Here is a 22,682-nt window from a genome sequence, read left to right as displayed (position 1 = left end):
AGCAACCTGCACCAATCAGGCCCCAATCTGGGCGCCAGAGAGGGAACACAAAGACAGTGTTTGGGCTGTCACCACTGCTGTGCACCTGAAACTGTCTGATGAGACAAAGCACAGTGTTTCATTGTTGACAATGAGGGGCCTTACTGCTGCAGTGAAAACGCACGAGGAAAGAAATGCCTCACAGCGAAATTCATCATCATGTCTGGGTGAGAACAGCATCCATAATCAGAAGGTGTGAGTAAGGGGTGGGTAAAAGGACAATGGATAAAACCAGAACACTGGTGGATTAACCCATAGGTTGGACCACAACATTAGAATAATAATTTTTTAATTATAAAAACTGTAAATGCTAAATGTGACACAGGGGAATGGAGCACGTCAAAATTTAAACCATCAACTGTGAAACTCAATTTCGAGACAAGATTGTACTGTACCAACAGTCCTCGGTCAAATTGCTGTGTTCTATCCACATAATTGTTTTACCACCTATTTTTGGGGTCTACACAGACAGACACAAACACACATCGCACATGCCACAATTAAGGGCTGCCAGTTGCAAAGTAGGCAGATCAAAAGAGTATAGCCTCTCACACTTGAAGCTAGTTTGTGTGCAGAACATAGATCAGAGGCCAATGTAAGCAATAAAAGCCCTGAGAAAAATCAATGCTGTCTTTCTCCAAGACAGAATGATTCTTTCTGGTAAAGGGAGAACAAAATAAACAAGCCTACTATCCATTGAAGATAGGAAATCCAATTCATTTTATCAGTAGACGTAACAGACATGCTGGGAACTCCTGAGCTTCTGCATTTCTCGAGTTAGAGCTCATGCAAAAAGGATGGAAACTGCAATATATGGTATATAGCATCAAATCTGTAAAATCTGCAGGTGGTAATCTTCCTGAATTTACACTGTTGAGTAACACATCCTACGCTGCATGGTTTTATTATTAAAGGGGTCACCAAAGCACCATCTGGACGCCTACAGGGCCAATATTAATAGATCATATTAATAATATTCATCGTTCTCACATGCTATACTTAACAGTCAACAAAGCTGTAATCAATCCCACTTACCCCTTATCACACCCACAACCACTGTAGTATGGCTGACTCAACTTCACATGCTTAGTGTGCTGGTGTGACTCCTGATCCTAAAGGTACCAGATTAGAGTAAGGACCCATCAGAATCATCTTACTGCCTGTGTCCTTGGGCTATGTGTCGGCTCACTGGAGTGGGGAGCCACCCTGTAGCCCGGGTTCTGCTGTCCACCAGATGGTTGATGCTGGGAGCCAGCAAAGCGCCTGTCTGGTGACCAGTGAAACCTAAATGTAGAGAGGTGTGTGGGTTAGGAAGCGTCGATTTCAGACAGACTAATTAAAAACGACTTTTTCCATCACCCCTGCCCATCTGTTAGGGATCCGGCTATTCACTTTCACTGCAGTCCACAGCAATCTCATTCAATTATTGCATTTCTTCTGTGATAAAGAGGCATTTCTTTATGGTAAGATTTTTAATATAACAAAAGCTTTAATTAAACAAGAACATTAGCCTGTTTGTAGTCTACTACAACCCACCAAACAATTCATGTAATCAAGGACTTTACAGAGTGACCAACTGCTTCTTTTTTAATCATGAATATTCATTTCACATTAATTCAGTATTATAAAAGCATTTTAAACTGTGTTCCAAAGCGAAGCCATTATGTAAATTAGTGGTTACCTACAATCAATCTGGACCAAGAGACAACAAGACCACAGATAAAACAAGGTCAGTGCATGTTATGGAGAAAGTAGTTCCCAAGGTCAGTGACAACGTCAAAGCAAACATGATAAAACAATGCATGAATAATTAATAACTAATAGCTGGCTGAATGACAGTGTAGTGATTTCTGTGGTCTGGGCAATCACAGAAAAAACATGGGCATAAAAGTGCTTTATCCTTTGCAAAAAATATGAAACATCCGCCCCCTAGCAGCGTTGTCAGCTTGCATAATAAAGAGGACGCCACTGCCAAGTCCCTGTCAGACAGCATCAGACGCTGTGTGGGTGTGGGTGCTCATCTTCATCACCTAAATACTCATTACGCTGTCAGCTCGCAGGTCAACAGACAACAGGCTGTTTGAACTCTTGACCCGCATCCTGCTCCTCATTACTGTCCAAAGCAGATGTGCATGCTACAGACTCAGGAAGTTCAATACTGTTAATACAGGGGACATGATTCCTATTACAGTTTTTACCGGTATGGTAAGATATTAGCCTTGTACAATCCAAATCACTGCTGCGTATAAGGGGAATGCTTGCTTGTGTGTTTTCCTAGCCTCTTGTGTCCCTGATGCTTTAGCAAGTAACAGACCAGGAACCTTTGATCATAGAAACATTTCTAGTTGTCTCAAGGTCAACTTTCACTTGTAAAATAGCACTAGTTTCATTTACAGTATGCGACATCAGCTAAATGCCATTTAGCTGGACGTGTGTGGTCACCCATCCTGAAAGAATTTACAGTACGCATGGGCAGAAAGCCTTCAGGACTACAGTTGTTAAAGGTTTCTGTCCTTGTGCAAAACTTCCCACAAATGCAATCTGTTTTGGGGAGGGAGATGTCAATAGTTACGACCCCCCTGAAGCGAAACCAGAGACTGTGTGAGGCTTACATCTTGCCCAGCCTCTGATAATTTAAAGACTTCTCTCCACACCAGCTTGCTTTAATTACTGGGAATAAGTGGCAGCATTTGGTCAGGTTTATGAGTCTTCTTCAAAGAGCAAGCTTGCTTTAGACAACCCAGGCTGTGGGACTGCAGAGCTGTAAATCCAAAACTAAGCAACTATGCACTGGAACTACCAATGCCCTGGGAAGATGTGGTCAGGCGGAGGGGAGAGGGGGGTTCATACAGTTTACAGCCCCTTTCTTTGAACACTGTTAATATTCAGACTAATGGGAAGCCACAGGCTTGTTTAGGTGTTGAACTAACAAAGACATCTTAAATTAAATCTAATAATAACAGTAAAGATATAAGCACTGAGGAAACAGAAAGTCATTGCTGGGTTGGGGTGAAGAAACGAGGTGAGAGGGGGAACTCCTGACTCTCCCGTGAACTCATTTCTATTCATACAACACCCAACTGCCTGCTAATGATAAAAGCCCTGAGGCAAAGTGGGCTGGGATTCACAGGTCTGACAGCGCTCAGCAGCCAGCAGCCGCCGTGGACAACTGTTTGCACTCAGACCGAGACTTCCTGAGGTACAGTCTGAGCTGACAGCCTCTTGGGTGATTTGTCAGAAAGCCTTAACATTCTGTCAAATCACTACAGGCTGAATACTGGCTGAATTAACGTGGTTACAGTCATCTACATTATGTCAGAACAGTGGACTCTGTCGAGTCGTCACAAAGTGTAAAGTGCACTAAAACCCACTAAGCCACGAGGCTAAACTTGGGAATTAGATCTAAAACACAGTGACCAGCTGTCCGTGCCAGTCGGCCAAATCAACCTCTTATGTTTTTCATCAAAACAGAATTAACTGGGAGGAGGCAAGATGTTATTGCACAGCGGGGTTTGATTTCTAGCTGAACACATCTACACATGCAGGGTATGTTTGCTCAACAGGATTTCACGCATCACATCGAGCTCAAGTCCCTTCTGAAACAGAGAGTAATTACAGAAGAAATTATGTGGGAGAGCTGTTCTGTTACTGAAAAAGGCACCAACTGCTTAGCTGATTGACAAAAGCGCCTTTTATGTTCTAAACCACGAGCAAAACAACAGAATAAACAGTCATAAAGTTGAGAGCTAAAGATCAACTTGACATATACAGTAAGGTGTAGTTTTAATTGGACCTATGACCTGTATTGCAGGCAGATGACCATCACACTGTTGGTTTCCTTTTCCAACATGAATAGAATATTTATGGTGCTGAGGTGATGTTGAGGTGATGCTGAGACCATCCAGCCAACTAGCCAGAGCACAGGAAGCCTCCAGCTGTGAGGGACAGCAGTGACCACTTCATCGCCGTGAGTCACTCGAGTCTATGGTAATTCTGCGTACACCATTAATGTCTTCACCGCACACACTGTACGTAATCAGATGATCCTCCATTGACCACTTCCTCATTAGCTCAATTTAGCCACGTCAGTCCCGGGCGCGCGCACGCTAGTATGTCAGTTGGACGGAAGCTAGCTTAGCTGCAGCAGCGGGCGTCACGGCTTAATGTAATAGTCTAAAGCAGTCACCGTATGAACGACAACGCCGAGCGTGTCCCACGTACCTGTGCTCGGTTTTCAGACGCCATGTGTAAGAATAGAGGCCATGTTTGTTGTGACGCCGACGCTGAAACAAAAGCGGGAACTTCTCCTCTTTGCCGTTTAAACCGTGCCTGCGTTGCGTTGGTAACGCTTTTTTAGACCGCGAGGCTCCTCGCGTGCACCAGGTGGCCAATCACGGACGGTAACGAGCTGAGATTGTTTGGAGCGCCTGGGCCAAACTAAAAAACATTAATCCGCATCAAAATCATTTCTATATAAAACTGAAAGGGACGGTGCGGTTTTCCCCGTGCAACGGTGCAAGTCTATAAATAAATAGAAAAAACAAAGTGAATCGTCAGTAAGAAGAAACATTTTATTCACAAGAACTGTAAAAGTAAAACACAAGCTGCCATTATTATACATTTTTTACACAGGGATCCTATACAAAAACAAAGATATTCGAAAATATGAGTTTTGATATGAAATATGACCTCACATATAATCATTTCTTGAAAAAAGGGTCTTGGTTTGGTAATAGGTATTTAAGGTATGAGCTTTACCCAACGTGAAGCTATTGTAAAAAATTAAAAATGGACTAGAAATTATTATTAAAAATGGTTAAAAAAATCTCATGCAGCATCTTCAGAGAGGGCCTGAGAGAGTACATCTTTGTAAAATTAAAGAAAGAAAAGTCATCTTTATCATAATATACCGTAAAAATCAAACACACCAAATACAACAAAACCAGTTTGTTTCTTTCATTTTCACCAGTCATGTAAGCGGTTTGAGTCATAACAAACACACTCTGTCAGCTGATAATGATTGATTTTGCTGAATAATGACATAATCAGTGCCTCTTATTCACTCAATCCTCTTATGATTCTTGAGTGTAGGTTTGAGACACAGGATCCACTTATTTAATTTGCCCATTTAGAGAAGGGATCAGGGGACATACATTAAGAGGCCAAACTGTGGTATTGCCCTTACAGTTAGTGGTGTTGAGGTTCCTACAGAGTCTGCAGTAAATGTATTGGAATGCATAGTGCAGAGGCTTGATAGCGCTTGAAGAAACAGTATAGGAGGCCATGTTTTAAAGTTTATATACAGACCCCAGTTCAGGAGAAGAGAGAAGTTAAGTTTGCTGATCACCACTGATCACCACTGATGCCACTGCCAGGAGTGTAAGCATTGATCATTCCCATAGACTAGTGTAGACAAGGTTAAGTCTCAGGGGTGCATGACCACATACTGAGCAGCAGAGAGAGTGGATAAATTAAGCAGAACCATTCACTATCCATCACAGCAGCCCTCTGAATGATATGTTTTGGCTTAATCTCTGATTTTCAGTATGTTAAAGATGGACAAGCACAGCTTGAAATAGCTCTGCATCCCCCAACGTGACGGGTGCTCCACCTTAGCGCATCCACTGAGACCCACTGTGATCAAGGCAACTGGAGGGTAAAAAAAAAGGCACTCAACCACGCGAGCTTTCACAGAACAGCTGGCAGGCTTTGAGTGACAACAGCGAATGCAGTCCTTGATGAACTAACAAAGTCTAATTTGAAAATCTAGAAAACTACAGAGCCAGAGAGTGAACATAAGGCGCAAGAGGTGGAATGACCATGAATAAAATGCTGACTGAGGTTTGAAACAAGAGAAAAGGCAAAGTCTGGGAGCGCAATAACATTAGCTTATTGCTAATTTATTTTTTCCCCTTAAAAAGATATTTGTACACACAACATAGTCTTATAAATACACTATACAATGCAATATAAAATTTTTTTCTGAAAAGCAATATGTTCAGGGTTTGCTTAGGTACGCTCAAGATACCTGCACCATATGAAAAATAATGACTCAAAACAGAACAATAAAAAAAGGCACTTCCAGGTGTTGTTCATTGACTCTTAAGTAAGTGATGGCCACTTCCTTGCCATACAGGCAACAGCATTTGTGCTCACATTTCATTTCTCCACCACTGAAACCAAGTCCTGGACAGCGAGGCACTGTAGCTAGAAGGTTTAGATCTCCTCTGTTTCCATGCAAAGATCCACTCCTACCGCATCTCTGTCGCTTGTTCTTCATTCCAGTGGTTCCTATGCACTGGCAGCTACATCACATCATCCTTCGTCGCACTTCCTCAATTCTTCACCTCAACTTTCTTTTGTCCTCAGACCTCGACTTCGCGCAGTCCCTCCATCGGGCCACATGCTGGCATGCTGATGTCGAAACAGGTCACCATCATTACACGGGACTTGCACAGGTTGACACAGAACTCCAGCTCCTCTGTGGCCTGCACCAAGGCCTCCAGGTACTCTGGGGACTCTTTATCCAGATTCTGGTCCACTTCAACTGTTAAACATTAGACACAATGATCAGTTATATACTGTGATGTCAGGTTTGATGAAGTCGTCAGATGGGTTCGTCTCACTCTGCAGTGACTTACATTCTCCTATCCACTTGCTGGGATCCATCATCAGACGGGCCTTGGTGTCCTCCAGCTCCTCCAATAATGTTTCATGCTTTACTCTAAGTTCCTTCACTTGTTGTTGCCTTCTCTCCAGCATCTTTAGTTTACTATTAAAATATAGCAGGCCCTGAGAGAAAAAGGCCAAATATTAACCACTTTGTTAAAGTTAAAGTAAACTCAAGCAAAAACACTTGGGTGAAAACCTTGAGTTTACCTTGTCAACATCCTGGAAAGGCTGCTAAAGACAAAACAGAAAAAAGGAGTTAGCAGGTTAGCAAGAATTCCACTGCCTGAATATGAATACAGGATATGGTACTGAATGGAATAGAGATATAGAAAAATCACTGAAGAGTTCGGTAAATAATATTTCAAAGATATAACATAAATATATTTCCCTAATTAAAAGTAAGTCAAACTTCTTTCCATCTGATTTAATATCTTCTTTTAATAATCCTCTTTTTGACTGTGCCAAACCTGTGGAAGCGGTTAATGATCCATAGGAGGGCAGTCAGCTATAAAAAGCGATCAGGCAGCTAGTGATGAGTGAGCGCCTGCCGCTGCTGCATTCATCACATATTCCCCATTCAATCTTTTCATACCATCTTCTTTCTCGTTCCTACTGCCCTCGCATTACCAATCACAGAGTCATCACTCATATTCTAACCAATTAACCCCCGTCAATAATTGCCTTGTGAACGCCTGACATTCCTGAGGAGCACGGCCAGCGTGCCGGGCCCTGGGAATCTGGACACACTTTATCCTGCGCTGACTGAAGGTCAGACGTCGGAGGAGCATTATTTCTGTGGCGTTCTTTAAAAAGAAACTGGGAGGGAGTGAGCCAAGGTTTTCCCACCACATATGACACTTGGCACATCCTGAGCATGTACGGCATCAGTGCTGCAGATGCAAAGTATTCCTGAGGCTTAGCAAGTAAGTACTGACAAGGCCTCGACCCACACGTTACAGAACCCAAACACGCCAGAGAGCTGATGCTGTCATGTAGAACAAGTAGGAGCTGACCCCCCCCTCACCTCTGCGGCTTCTTCCTGACGTCGCCTCTGGAGCCGTTCCACATCATCGATCTCATACACCTTGATCTCAAAGGGCTCCTTCAGCGGGCCGGACATCGGAGGCAAGTCCACCCACTGACCCGCCGAGCTGGCCTTCTTCCCCAGGGAGGAGGTGTCTGGCAGGGGTGCCGGAATCAGCCGTCTTCTCTGGAAGCCTACAGAGCCACGCGTAGCAGTTATACAGCTGAAGCAAGGCATCTATGGGTAAATATGTATGAGTTCCACTCTCAAATGTATAGTGTTGGAGAAAATATATTTTCATATATAATTAATCTCATTTATCTTTGGTGTTTATTCTATATCATTTAACCCATATAATCATTTATCCATTTCATTTATATTCATTTCATTTATGTTCATTTATCTTTTTATGTATTATTTGCCGTTTTTATATTTTCCATTTATGGTTTGCATTGCTGTGCCTTATAACCCCATTGACAGGTGCACAGACTTCTAACCACAGGTTTTCAAGTATTGTCATATACGAAGAACAATTTTGTCACATTTGCCATTTGCTCTGTGCTCCTACGCAGGCGTAGGGGTTCAAAACCACAAGAGGGGTTGGAGGAGTACTGCTATGCCTAATGTGTGTGTTTCTGCATGTTCAGCAATGATGTGATGATGTGATGATGGAGGCGTGTACAAGCTTCAATAAAATGTTGTGCTTTGGGGAAGTTCGTTGGAGTTGGTTGGTCTCTGAGTGAAGCGCTTACAACGCTAAGATCTCAGGCGAACTCCCCTTGGCCAAGTAAAATCTCTGGTTGGCTCTCAGTGTGCTATATTGTTCTCGTCTCTGTGTGTATCAGTGCTGTTGTGGTATTTTCAGACCCAACATATAGACACGTGCAGCTTTACTCATGAGTTGTGGTTATTGCATATTTATGAAGGTGTCATGAGTTACTATGCTGTAAAGCACAGCCTGTGTAAACTCGCGCGGTTTGTTGTGCACAAATTTAAATATCTACAAGGTTCCAAAACTCTGAAGACGGTTACTGCCACTCGTGTTTACTTCATCTCATCTGATGGTCACGCGGTTCCATGTAGTCGTGCTTGAGGCATTAATTCTCTCACATATGGATGAATAATGTATGCTGCTGATTCAGGAGGAAAGAAAATCCAATGAAACACCAATTTTGAAATGTAATAAGTATGGATTCAAAAAGTTGGAGAGCCTGGTGTGTGTGGCTGATGCCGTTTCAGTGTGTGCAGCTTGATAGAACTCACATGTTCTGCTTTTACCTAGATGACTTATTCATAATAATCATGGACGTCACCTATGGCTACTTTGACTTGTGTAAAAGCCCTAAACCCAAGTTAGCTTCTTACCATTTGCTCTCTTCTTGGGGAACTTGGAGCTTCTCGTTCTGCCTGAAGACGACATGCCGCTCTCGCTCATGGAGTCGAGGGCAGAGGAAGCGCTGCCCGTGGCTTCGCTGTCACGGATCATGCTTTCATAGCCACTGCTGCCACCGCTGTGGTAGAACAGGGCCGTGCGGCCCATCGCCGGAGGGAGCTCCCCGCTCAGCACGCTGCTGTTGTCGCTTCCATGTCCGCTGCTGTAGCGCTGGGGCCGCCTGGGAGCTGTGATTTTGCTGTAGGGAGAAGGCAGCATGGCCACGGGGGCTTTGTCCTCGCTCACATTTGCTCCGCTGTCGTTCCCGCTGTCTGAATCTGCAGACCCTCTCATGTGTTTGCCAGAAATGCTGCCGGTTGCCAGTTCGCTCACGCGGCTGTTAGCAGCCCGCATGGCCTGCTTCGTGCCCATGATGGTCCCCCTCCCGGGCTTGCTGCTGACGGGCGTGGCGGTCCGAGGGGCCGACGTCCGTCCGGATGGAGGAAGGTTGGCGTTGGTGTTCCTGGTCACAGGAGCGGCCAGAGACTTGGTGGAGGAGCTGAGGCCTTTGGAGTTGTTGGCTGACAGTGAGCGTGCCTTGCTACCATTGACTGCTCCTATTGCTCTGGGAGTGACAGACGCTTTTACCTGACCAGATTTGCCGATGCTTCCTCCAGCTGGGGATGACGGGCAAGTGGCTATAGGAGAACTAGAAGAATTAGGAATACCACATCTCGCAATGGACCTACTGGATTTGCTACTGTTGCTCCCCAGACTCGCCCCGCTGTTCTCGCGACTGAGCGCTGCTCTGGAACCTGACAGGGAGAGGCTATCACACCTTTCCAGTGACATCTGACTGCCATAATGCTGCCCAGTTTCCCCTTTAGGCCCTCTGGTCTTCAGGCTGGAGGTAACTTTGGCTGTATTGAGGCTGGCGGTTTTGAAACTGGTAGAGTCAACTCTATGACGTACCTCAAGCTCATCCTCTGACACAGCTGCCCTCACCCCAGAGACTCTTCCTGGTTCGCCATATGGTGACTTTAAGGCACTTTGGGGCAACAGGTTCTTAGTCTTATGGTCAAGACTGGACTTTCTCACTGGTGGTGGAGGAGGTGAGGTACAACCAGGCTTAGGGATATTACTTGTTTTCTGTGAGTTAGCCTTGTTGTTTTTCCCCAGAGAGGAAAATTTAAGGCTTGTGGTAGAAGCGATAATATCTGGGGCTCCCTTGTGATCTGATGAGGAATGGATGACTGGTACTGTTCCCAGGGTGGTGGCACCTCGTCTCAGTTGAGGCATTCTGCTGGGTGGGGTCTTACTGGCTGACTTCTCACAGCCATCGACCACCCGCTGGGATGAGGTAGACCCCAGTGCCTTGGATGGGCGAGGTACACTGTTGCTGTTGTTGGATGTTTTGCTGGAAGAGTTGCCGCTGTGAGGATTTCTTAGAAATTTGCTGGTGATGCTAGACTCAGCAAGCTGAGGTTCTGAATGGTTTTCAGCGCGCTGCCAAGGATCTTCCTGTTTGGCCTCGTGCCTTTGCGGCTCTCTGATCCTACTGCTGCTACTGCTACTGCTATGAGAGATGGATGAGGTAGGTTTAATCTTCCTAGGAAGACTAGAGTGGACTATGGAGGAGCCCTGTGGAAGCTGAGAGGAGCTTAGTGAGTGAGCCTTCGTTATTTTAGATGTGAATCTGAAGGAGCCGCTGGCTGATTCGGGAGATGGCGGGCACTTAGTCAAGGACAGTTTGCTTGAAGTGGCACTGTCACTGTCTTGTTCAGAAAAACTAAACCCACTGTCATTTAAGGAGTTCTTGGCGTCTCTAGGAGAGGATACACAGTGGAACATGTCCAGTGAATCAAAGTAAAAGGTGGCCTCTGGTCCCAGGTGTTTGGCTTGTGGGAGGAAGACGTCTGTAGAATGAACCCCTTCGCTCTCTAGGGTGCAGACACTGACCTCACTCAACCAGGAGCTGATAGACGAACCTCTGCTGTCTACACATTCCGTTACACCCTCTTGAAGAGGTGTGACTACTGCAATGTTCACCTCGGACCCACCCACAGCTGACGTGTAGGCGTCAAACTCATCGTTAATGCTGCTGATAATGCTGACCGGCCGAGAACCAGAGGCCAGGGCCTGCAGGGAGCAGTCGCTGTTAAAGCTGATAATGCTGGATGGCCTGCCCCTTTCCACCATCCCACCAATAGAGAGCTCCTCCACCACGGTGAACACTAGCTCATCCTCTCCATTCAGTTCCACGGGCTGTTGCAAGGTGACAGTGGCTCTAAGGATGTCCCGATCCAGACACCGTTCCCTCAAGGTGGAGCGCACCTGGCACACCTCCACTGGCGCTCTGAGCAGAGGGGACGTGCATGGATCCCTCCTTTTCACGGCTTGGTGGCTCATTCCCACAGGTGGCATTCTGGTGCTGGACCTCTCTTCGCTGTCTGCTCTTTCATTCTGCTGTGACGGAGGTGGGGCGGGCTTTGGCAGGACCTTCTTGTTGAAGTAGACTTTCTCCCTCACCACAGGCTCAGAGTTTGTCTCTCCAGTGGATGTAGTGTTGGTTGCACCGACTTGGCTTTCTGCAACCAGAGCCTTCTCACCATCAGCACTGGTTCTGCATACATTTTGAACGCTCTCTGAAGGGGTCTTTTCTGCAGGTATGCATTGCCTCTGAGCACAGTCCAAACTAAATTTATTGTTTGAACCGCAAGATGATTGTGTGGCAATAGATTTTGGAGATTGTTTGGGTGAGACGCCCTCTTGGCTGTAAGAAATATTTGCTACAGTCTTTGGTGAAACAGAGCCTTGGCTCTCCTTGGATTTGTCGGTCTTAGGACTAGCCTGGCTTCTCTTGCTCTCTCCCACAAAAGCAGTGGGCTCTTCGCTGCCGTCTATACACTCTAATCGCTCCTGCAGCTCAGCAAATGTGTTACACTTGAAGAAGTGGTCTCTGTCAAGAGGTCCCTCTTTTGCAGATTTCTTTTTGTTCAGGGAGGGGATGATTGGAACAAAGGCAGGTGGGCCTTCGTTATCACTAAGCTCCCTATCTGAGATCGCAGCTCCTCCGGGGCCCACGTAAATGACAGTATCACAGGACTGCTCGCTACTGGAAGAGTAATCTGGATCACTGAGCAGCGACGGTAAGTCTGGGTCCAGGGCTACAGTCCGTGGGTGGAAGGGCCTGAGGTGTGGCGGCCGGCGGATCCTTCCTTCCTCACAAGAGCTTTCTCCTCCAGAGGAGCTGGACGCATACTGCAAAGCAACGTTGACTTTGGTCATTTTAACCTTCATAAATTACAGCACATTCATTTCTATTATATGTCTATGATACAATAGTGAAATAAATTATAGGCCTAATGATAATTCCTCTAAAAGGTATCAGTCAATATCTATCTAAGGTTAAAAGTGCACATCAATAGTCACAGAAATTAATGTCAGTGATATGAATTACTGTACGTGAACTGTACAATTATCATGCTTGTGACCAATGCATACTAAATATATGATGTAATTTCACCTAATTATCTGGAGCATATATTTCTCTAATATGAATTTTCCTCGACTGTGGTATTGATCACATCTGGTAAGAAGTTATTGAGCTAATAATCTTTCAATTGCAGAGACATTCATTTACCACAATTACCAAAAGGAGAAAAGTGTAATGACTGAGGTCATGGCAAAGCGTACGAATGTAATCAATGTGCACATGTACAGATATTAATGGACGGTTACTCTGCAAATCGGGCAAAACAAAACAGAGCCCAACCCTGTTACAGGAATGATTAGTCAGGAAGAATTCAAATTACCTGCTAGAAACTGTGCTGCTAACGTACCAGCAGCACTGCCTCTGCCTCTGGATGTTTATAAAGGCCTGCTTTTTCGGATTATCACAGCATATGTTCGGTACTAATCGGTTTATTGGTGTACCTTGGATTTCTTCTTCCTCATGCGGTGGATGCGCGATGCCAGCTGGATGGTGTTGAGTGAGTCAGCATAGTTGGCGGGGGAATCGGAGATGTGGGCGATCATGGTGGTTCTGCAGTTGATGTTGCCAAGAGACTCCCGCAACAGCATTGTCAGCTTACTGTCCCTGAAGGATGCATTCATATCCTTATTAGCAAATAATGACAAAAAAGGTGGAGCCATGGGAGCCAATCTGACACCTGATACCTGAGTAACTACAATATAATGTTGTGTTATTCAATACTGCAGCAACTTAACAAATTGCATACAAAAAAGCCTGCAGAGCTGTCAACAAGCAGTAACATGTCTGCAACCAGCAGAAGCTCCAGTCTCTGCTGAAGGTTTGCTCACCTGTAAGGTACATGTTTAGCTCCATTAGCTAAAGCCATGATGACATTTCCTAAAGCATTTAGAGACAGACACAAGCCCCCGCCTCCATCTCGGCTTTTGCTCAGGATCTTCTCACAGCTCCCCAGGTCAATAAGGTGCAGCCTGCTCCGTCCTCCCGACACTGTGCCGAACACAAAGGCAGAAGCAGGTGAGCGCGGCGCAGACACGCCCTCGCCCAACTCAGACGCTAATTCCTGTGGCGTGATGACAGGAGCGGCCCAGTTCAGCCCAGACCAGACCAGCCACTGTCAGAGCGGGTTGATTTATTTACGAGTCCGTTTCCCACGGTGGAATCAATCTAACCGCTGCCAGACAAGTAAACTTCCATCAGATGTGTAACTCGCGGAGGCGGCATTCGCTGAGACACATAAAAAATGGAAGAATCCACTGACAATCCAAAAGGATACAGCTCCTTCTGATGATTTAAAATGCATCTAGAGCAAATTGGCTGTCAGTATAAAAATCACAGGCAACACACTGATGTATGGGTCTGACTGAGGTTATTACTTCAGCAGCAGCAAAATATACAACTGCTGTCAGAAAATTCTCAAGTATTCATCCACTCAGCTAAAGCATGATACTTCATAATAATAGCATCCATTGCAAAGAAGGGATGTTCCAGTCATTCTTCCTCACACTGTAGGTTAGAGGGAAACTGAAATAATGCAGTATAGTGTCTGCACCACCTTTTTGAATGTAAGCAACAGTTCCCATCAGAGGAAGTAGAAACCAGATCATCAGCAAAGCTGCATCTCCATCTCACCATCTCCCAAATCCCTGAACACGGGCCAAGGCTGCACTCAGGTGTTTGATTCTACAGCTCCAGTTAGTTGTGTATTACTACTTACTTCCTCCCTTGCCACTCTTCTCCATGCGGTACTGGTAAATGTGCAATGTGAACAGCATGTGGGAATTGCGTCGCTCCTCCTCGTCCACGCCGGCCTTGCTGGTGCTGCGCGCCGCGACGGCTGCGTCCAGGAAGAAGGCGGCTTTCTCAGCGGTCGGGGCTCGAAGCTCGCTCTGGTTCTGCAGCTGCGGGGGGGGGGGGGGGGGGGGGGCAGACGACAGGGTTGGCGTAAGCAAAGGAGAACACGTAGGGCTCGAGGAGGAAGGTGGTCGTGAAAGGAATGTCAGGGACGAGGGGAAACCAAGAAGAGGGGAGCTTTTAATTGGAGCCCGCCGCACATTCTTTGCCCCTTTGATTGGGTCTCGGGGGCAATTAAAACAGCGGGTGTGCACACAGAGGGACGGGGATTAGGAGAGGTGATGGTGGCAGGAGGCTGGGGAGCTTCCCTCACTGTGGATGTGATGATGGTGGGGTAAGACAGAGGAGGAAGAGACAAGGTAGCAGAGAGAGAGAGAGAGAAGGCGGGGGGCGTCATGAAGGGAACCCACGCGTGGCTGCTGAGAGGAAGCGCAAGAAGGAGCTTCACAGGAATGCACAGCCTTTGAAGTCAGAGTCCATAGACATCCCCCAAAAAACAACATCTGACAGCAACACCTGTGGGTGCCTTCAAACCCACAGCCTCCCCCTCCCCCACTGATAATTCTATTGTACTGTAGAGTGCTGGCGCTAATACACAGGTAATAGATGCTGATGGATGCTGACAGGACAGTCGATACAAAGGCGAGCAGAAAGCCGTCCATACTGCAAAGAAAGGGGTTTAAAGGGAGGTAGGATGGGTGAACTACCATGTGCTGGGAGATAAAAACACACACATGCACTCACAGGAGAAAGTCAACGACACCTGGGAGTGGAAACGTAGATCATAGACAGAAAAAGATCAATACTCAGACGGGCTGAGAGCAGTGGTTCTCACCTGAGTGCCGCAGATGGGGTCCTCCCTCAGGTGGATGCCCAGCGCCTGGCCCTCCTGCAGGCCGCCCGCCGACACCTCCGACAGCAGGTCCTTCAGCTCCTCATCCTTCCCGAAGATCTCCACGGCCGACACGCGCACCGAGAAGCGCGTGCCCGTCTTCTCCTTGCGCTCGTTGATGAGCTTGAAGAGCCAGGAAATGGCACAGGGCACGATTCCGAGGCTCTGAGTGGAGCTGTCCTTGCCAATCATGGTGTATGTCTTGCCTGGGGATGTGTAAAAGACAGAGGGAGGGTGGAAATGGAGTGAGCGCCCTGTGTCTGGAAGCCAGCTACGCTCGCTATAGCTTCAAAGCCAAACCACGCCGTCTGGAAGGGGAGGACGGAACAAAGGAGCAGGTACTCGCGCTGGAAAAGAGCAGGTTCTTTTGCTGACAGAAAAAATAATAATAGCTGATGAGGGTTTCAGAGGTAATATTCAGCGCACGCCAAATAAAAACCAAATGCTGATCTAAGGACCGATTCCAGCAGCAGTCCTTCTGTGGAGAGTTACAGATTATGGAGGAAGCAGCATGAGGAGAGGAACCCGTGAACGCGATCCAGGCCAATTACTGGGATTTTAATTACGGACTGAGCCCTCACCTCCGCTCCAGCCTCGCTCCCCCGCTCCCCCCCCCCCCCCCCCCCCCGACGCGCCCCAGCGGCCAACAAACAGCGGCGAGCGCTCACCCAGCCTGACTTGGCCGAAGCAGAAGATGCAGCCGTCGGCGCCGTTCACCACGGACTGGATCACCTCTGCTACCGTCCCTGAGCACACCTCCGCCTGTGGAGAGAGAGCCACAGTCAGGAAGTACGCTCCGCGATGGAGTCAGAACGCTGTCCTGTGAGCTAAACAATTATTTGGCATTGGTTACACTCGATCATATTAATGCTTTCAGCGCTTTTCATCATTCATGGCCGCGTGTGTTTACGAGTGCTGCAACACAGGGCTCGTTTCTGCAATCTGTTTCAGCATGGGTCCTCTGGGGCACGGCTTGTGCAGCACAGGCCCCCTCCCATACATCACAGAGCAAACAAGGCCTCCTACAGCACAGCAGCTTGCTCTTAGTGTGAGCCACCAGCAGCGACGTCCCAGTGGCGCAATCCAGCAGCTTGGCATCGCTCCTCCAGCAGCAGCAGCATTTAGCCTGTACTTACGGCCGGAATACTAGAGTAACGAGACCCCGTCCTACATCCACTACTCAGAGCCCAGCTCACATTTATAGGGAACCTTGCAGTGGGAGAATAGAAATGAGTCGCTCATGTGTCGCTGCATTGTAAACATGTATGTGACCTTTGCCTTTGCCTGCTGAGGGCTCAGGTTGGATATAGCTGTTCTATGAAGGGGGCGCTTAGATATAACTCCAGTGGATGCTAATCATTCCCAGGGGGCTTCAAAGTGCCAGCTGTTGGGCACACGCTGCCGAGAATGCCCCCTGACCCAAGACGCGCGTTTGTTCTCCAAAGCCCTGGCCGCACCCCGCTAGCATAAAGACTTAGCTTTGCCCTTGAGGCCCCACCTTTATAGAAACACACACACGCCGGCTCTTACTTGGGAGGCATCCGGGGTAAAAACAGCATCAAAAGCGAATATCTTTGGGACGGCCACCGTCGCGGACCTTCTGTGTGCCGAACCCGAGTGTGGGCTGGATGCGGGGTCGTACAGGGTCAGCTGCTTCTTCCTGCTGTCCACCTTCAGGAAGGACTGGGACTCGGAGGAGTCGGCGGCCTCCAGAGACGGACAGATGCGCATCATCACCTTCACCTGCACCACAGAGTGAGACGGACGAGCAGTAAAACGATTAGTCAGAAAAATGAAAGAAACAGAGATGCAAAAAATGAGTTTTACAGGTTCAGTAAAGGGGAGTGAAAATCTGCAGCAGAGGAAATGTATGGTCTGTACTCTGAGATCTACTGTACCTCGGCGTTATGAATTAACATCACGTTCACCGTGTCAGAGTTGATGGACACAGAAGGTTGCCGTGGAAACCCGCTCTCGCACCAACTCAATGGGTCAACACATCGACTAATGGTGTCAGCGCGAGGCGGCGAGGTGCGTATTGGAAATCAGAGCAGAAAATGGTGGAAATTAATGTGTGTGAGGCCCCACGCTGGGGGATTATCCCTGCGGCGGGTTGTTTTTCTGGACCAGGAGCCGCTCGCCAGCATGGAAGTATGGAGCATATGGACCCCCCCTCATCCCACCTACTCACTCCCTTCACTGCCTCCGCAGCCTCGACGGCAGCTCCGCATTAAGGAATTCAGACTCACCTTTGCATCCTGCAGGCTTTATATTCATCAATGCGTTTACAGTGAGAACACATTCCACAGGTTGGATGAATAGGGTTACGGCCTATACGTCAAAGGCGCTGATTCAGCACATATCTGACAAGCCTATTCGTGTCTAATGTTATTACTGTTGTTATAGGAGCGAAGGCATTTTGTCTGTTTTACATAATGACCCAACTTTAACAATTTTAACATTTCCTCCCCGGGCTCGGCTGCGTGGAAGCGCCGTGTGTGGCCGGCGTGGGCGTGTCCCTGCATGCCGGGCTATAGGACCACCATTCACAGCCCGTCTACTCTGACAACTCTATAACGCCTCACAATCTGACGGTCAGAAATACATTGTCGCTATTCCTCCGAAGGCCCCGTGGAAATCTATCTGTGAGTGACAGCGGACATAAATGGATCTTGAGATATGTATAGCGGCGCTGGGAGTCCCTGTCATCTCCTTGAGTGTTTAGTGTCTCGCCTAGCATTACATCAACCCAACGCTTTCTATATCCTGCAGTATACGTGAAAGGGAACTCAAGCCTCAGCCATTTCAAAGCCTCGTGAAAATGCACCTATAATGCCTCACGGGCACTGAAATGAAACCCTTAAATATAGCCCCCCCTCCCTCCTCCACTGAGTTAGCCCAGGCCTCTCCACTGTCCTCACCCACAAAGCCCCATTCCTCCCTGACCACTTCTGTACATGAATATTTCTATAGATTCCAACTCCAGCAATAGAAGAAGCAATTCCACTGGAAATCCTTTTCTTTCACTGCACAAATGCATCCAGGATTCCTGAGGCTGAAGGGCAGCAGCCACGACTGACGTGTGTCAGTTACATCTGACTATGCTGTCAGACTGGACTTTTTTGCGTTGCTAGAAACTAGAGGCCACGGGGAGTTGGCTGCAGCGTTTTCACGCCTTACACTCTGTGCTAATGGACCCTGTTCTTCTGTCCCCTGATCCTGCACAAAATCCATTAGCGTTGCTTGACATTCCTCCCGCCACTCAGCTGAAAGAAGCAGGTCCCCGTCAAAAGGGGAGAAGTGAGAGGCGGAGGTGACCCACATACAGTACGAGCGATGGAAACAAGAGGTTCATCCAAGACTTACAGTCGGATGGATTAATACGAACCAGCAGCAGGAAAGGTCAAAACACCGGCTGCTAAAAATACGAGTGCTACGGTGATACTTCAGGAATAAAAGAGGCTGTAACACTTTCAGAAAACCTGGTGTGGTGCACCAACAGAGCCATAAATCTTGATTTCCCCTTTGAAACCGTGCTCGTGTCTGCACAGACCTGCGATGAACCTCAGGCGTGGGCTTGATTTGTTAATACCAGCGTTTTTTTAGCCCGTCCACATTGAAGGTTCACAGCGTGCGGAGAAACCTGTGGATACCTGGCAACACAAGCGAGCGCTTCCTCTCCAGGTGGGAGCTAATCTTGTCGGGGGACTTTCTAACTACAGGACGCCAGCGTAGACAAACAATACTGGATGAAGCGCAGAGGAAGAGTGATGTGTTTACACAGCTTTGTGTAATGACTGTCCTCTCGCTGCCAGCCTGACTTTCATCATCACACGCTGGATCTGCAGCGGATTTAGAGACGCTGCCGTTAGCGTGACCGCAGGTTTGTAATGATAGTTTCTACTGTCTCACCAACAATGTGGATTCGTGACATTCCAGTGGGCTTACTGGGACTTACTGGGACTGGGCTCCGCGGTGCGGATCCTGCAGACGTGTGTGTGGGTTCTCACCTTTCCTATCCCCGGGTTCTCCTTGACTTTGGACACGGCTCGGAGCAGGCATGGCGGCGCGGGCGGCGGCGAGGCCTGCAGGACGCCGCTGAAGTTGGTGCCGTAGATGGACGGCTCCTGCGGGTGGAGCGGCGACGGCGGCTGCTTCTTCCGCTTGGAGGACAGGTTCAGCTTCTGAGCGGCCCTGGAAGACGGAGGGAGAGCACAGCGCCGGCAGGTTGAGGCTAAACATAGCGAAGCGCCGCGCTGCAGAGTTCATACATACACAAATCATTTTCCACCTCCAGTGATGTTTATCGATTTACAATTTCTACCTGGTGATTGTGCGTGTGTGCTGCAGAGCCTCTAGGAGCGCTAACGGAAAGGTCACCGGGCTCCTTGGAGTTTGCCAACGCAAACAAAGCCGGCAGGAGCTGCTCCCACCACTCCCCACTCTAAAAACGCTTTCCGTCCGACTCCCAGCGCATACTCCCTGCCAGGACACATAATGCTTCACACAGCAGAGCCTTCTGCAAATCCATAAGAAAGCAGCTACCAGCCATGGATCTTCCCTGTCAGGGACTAAATATAGGCTGAAAACCCCAAATCTATCTTGGACGAGTGAAGACTCTGATACCAGAGCTGAGCCGTGACCAAAGGGGGAGTTCACAGTCAAATGCTGTTTGGAGCCAGCACACAGTGTATAATATGAGACACATAAACATATAAGCAGACAAATGTCTGTCTGAGCAGTTCCAGCATGGCCTCCACTGTAACATAAGCCATGATGGTGCTTTAATTAAAATCCTCTTTCATCCTGGACTCTTGTCTCCCAGAGACAGCGCGGAGGAGACGCAGACCCAGCCAGGCTCATAGGCTCCGTCATCCCTGCAAGAGCACTGCGCTAATAACGCGGCTGCTCTGCAGGGAGTCGGGCCAAAACTTAGAGTGGTTCCAGGTACGGCCTGGTCCCAGATCAGCCAACACGGCGCCTCGGCTGGAAACCCAAGGTCGGGGAGGAAGGCGATACCCTGTGGCAACTCAAACGCACTCACCGGGTCTGCACTCAGGCAGCTGGGTTTCAGAGGAATGAAAGGAAAACAAAGAGGCGTTTGTGAACGCAGAGGAGGAGGATGAAAGACAAACGGGGTGAGAGACGATGATGAGCTGAGCGTCGGGCGACCACAGGCTCCGGGCCGAGCTCATTAGCCCCGCTCTCCTCCGGACACCGGTGGGTGAGCTGCTGGCTCACCACTCCCTCCCTCCCTCCCTCCCTCCCCCCGCCTCCCTGCATCCCAGAGTGACAACCAGCCCCCCCCGCACGCCCCCTGCAGTGACAGCCCAAGAGCACAATCAGGGAACACACCGCCGGCTGATGGAATAATTATTGCATGCACGGCGGCTGCGGGAGCAGGCTCTCCCCGGGGAGCCGCCTGTGTGTGATAGCATGTGAGACGGACGGCGTGAGTGGGAAAAGATGAATGTGTGATGGAGAGAAAGAAAGGGGAAACTACGGCGGAGCACACGTGGCCGCGAGTCCGGGTGTGCGCGGCGTTTATGAAGAGCAGCTGCACAAACGCGTGGGTCATAAATGAAGTGGGCAGCGCCGCAGACAGGACGGGCGGCCGACGACGGCCCGGACCGCAACCTTGAGGCGCTTCACGCTGCACAAGGTGAGGGGAGACGCACGGTTCCGCTGTTTCTTCCTCCACGGCCGCACACAGGGGAAATGAATGGCCTCTCCCTCCGTCCCCTCCACTACTGTGCATCATCAGTCACTGGGAGAAGAAGGTTTCCTCACAGCTCGTCCACCTGTTCACCGCTTCCATAATGAAGCCGTTCCCCTCAGAACCCGGTCCGGGTGTGTGTGGGCACCGACTACGGCGAGGGTTGTTTCAGCATGCACTGGTAATAAGAGGTCGGAGTACTTACAGCTCTTTCCAATCCATCATCTAGTTTATGGTCATAGTCAAAAAACAAACAGGTGGAGTTCAACTTCGTGGCCCATGTCTGTGTCACTCTTCTCCATCCTGGAAATGCCGGCGCAGAGGCTGCAGACGGAGTGAGGCGGGGCTCCTCGGGGGTCGGGGCGCCGGGGTTCCCGGTGCTCCGATCGCAATCATGGAGGTTCCGCTCGGCTGCACAGAGGTTCAGGGGGGGAGGGGGTCGCTCCGAGGAACAGGTGGGGCCGGGTGGGTGCGGGCGAGTTAATCCAGGAAGGGTTTCAGACAGAGTGATGGAGGAATGCGCGTCCAACTCCTCTCCTGCGTCTTCGCCAGCAAAAGTTCAGTGTCGGTTCAGAGATGCACAGAAACCGGCTCCTCCTCCGCTCAGTGCGGCTCCTTCAGCGCATCTGATCCACGGGCTTCCTCTCCGTCAGTGCGTCCGCTGTGGTCTGTGCTGAGTGGCTGCAGGTCCTGATGCAGGGTCTCTCCCAGACTCTGCAGGAGGAGGGGGAGCAGCCGGCACGCCTGGCCGGGCTGCAAGATTTCCTTGGGCGGTTGAGAATAAGGAGAATTCCTTCTCCTGTTCCGCCTCTCAGTCCGTCTCGTGCTATCAGAGAAACGCTGGCAGCTGTCCTGCCGTCTCTCTCTCTCTCTCTCTCGCTCGCTCCCTGCTTCTCTTTCTCGAGCACACACAAGCGCGCTCCCTCCTCTCCCTCCCGCTCTCCTCTTTCCAGCCCAGCCCCTTTTCCCTCCGACTGCCAGACGAGGTGTCAGCGCTCGATTGCTGGCTGCTCGCAGCGCAATTTGCAAGTACTCGCCTTCTCTTCTCCCTCTGCCCACACATACACACGCATGCACACACACACACACACACACACACACACACACACGCGCACACACATGCATGCATAAACACACACACACGCACACGCATACACACACACACACACACACACGCGCATGCATATATACACACACACACACACACGCACACACACACACACACACACATGCACGCATACACACACACACACACACACACACACACACACACACACACACGCATGCACACACATGCATGCATAAACACACACACACGCACACGCATACACACACACACACACACACACACGCGCATGCATATATACACACACACACACACACACACACACACACACACACACACACACACACACACACACACACACACACACACACACCCAACCACACGTCCCATGAATACTTAATGCATTCAGGAGCCCTCTCTTCTTTTAGGGTCCCACACTTCAAACAGATTTGGTTAGTATGCCTACACAGTGTGTGTGTGTGTGTGTGTGTGTGTGTGTGTGTGTGTGTGTGTGTGTGTGTGTGTGTGTGTGTTTACAGCCGGTGATTGTACTG

General features: G+C 48.8%; 2 protein-coding genes across 5 annotated transcripts in view; both read right to left on the bottom strand.

Annotated features, from left to right (window-relative positions):
- c22h14orf180 (chromosome 22 C14orf180 homolog) overlaps positions 1-4,269 on the bottom strand; it is a 102,920-nt gene extending 98,651 nt beyond the window's left edge. The window contains exons 1-2 of the mRNA XM_055505742.1: positions 4,261-4,269; positions 1,197-1,323 (exon numbers count right to left, since the gene is read on the bottom strand). The gene's annotated coding sequence lies outside the window, so the exon portion shown is untranslated. The remainder of the gene's footprint in view (positions 1-1,196; positions 1,324-4,260) is intronic.
- A 327-nt stretch (positions 4,270-4,596) lies between these two features.
- The window catches only part of kif26ab (kinesin family member 26Ab), a 47,019-nt gene continuing 28,933 nt past the window's right edge, over positions 4,597-22,682 (bottom strand). For 2 of the 4 annotated variants that reach the window (XM_029139517.3, XM_029139519.3), the window contains exons 5-16: positions 19,357-19,540; positions 16,877-17,089; positions 16,015-16,108; positions 15,290-15,552; positions 14,318-14,501; positions 13,431-13,590; positions 13,044-13,206; positions 9,101-12,368; positions 7,736-7,929; positions 6,919-6,942; positions 6,681-6,831; positions 4,597-6,586 (exon numbers count right to left, since the gene is read on the bottom strand). In XM_029139517.3, coding sequence (XP_028995350.1) covers positions 6,405-6,586; positions 6,681-6,831; positions 6,919-6,942; positions 7,736-7,929; positions 9,101-12,368; positions 13,044-13,206; positions 13,431-13,590; positions 14,318-14,501; positions 15,290-15,552; positions 16,015-16,108; positions 16,877-17,089; positions 19,357-19,540 — 5,080 coding nt within the window. In that variant the 3' untranslated portion in view covers positions 4,597-6,404. Of the gene's footprint in view, positions 6,587-6,680; positions 6,832-6,918; positions 6,943-7,735; positions 7,930-9,100; positions 12,369-13,043; positions 13,207-13,430; positions 13,591-14,317; positions 14,502-15,289; positions 15,553-16,014; positions 16,109-16,876; positions 17,090-19,356; positions 19,541-21,267; positions 21,971-22,682 lie in introns of those variants that run through there. The other 2 variants (XM_029139520.3, XM_029139518.3) reach the window with 2 other exon arrangements.

The sequence above is a fragment of the Betta splendens genome, chromosome 22 (genome assembly GCF_900634795.4).
Source record: "Betta splendens chromosome 22, fBetSpl5.4, whole genome shotgun sequence".
In the NCBI taxonomy this organism is placed as follows: Eukaryota; Metazoa; Chordata; class Actinopteri; order Anabantiformes; family Osphronemidae; genus Betta; species Betta splendens.
Note: the sequence above shows the minus strand (reverse complement) of the source record. Positions and strands in the feature narration are given on the sequence as shown.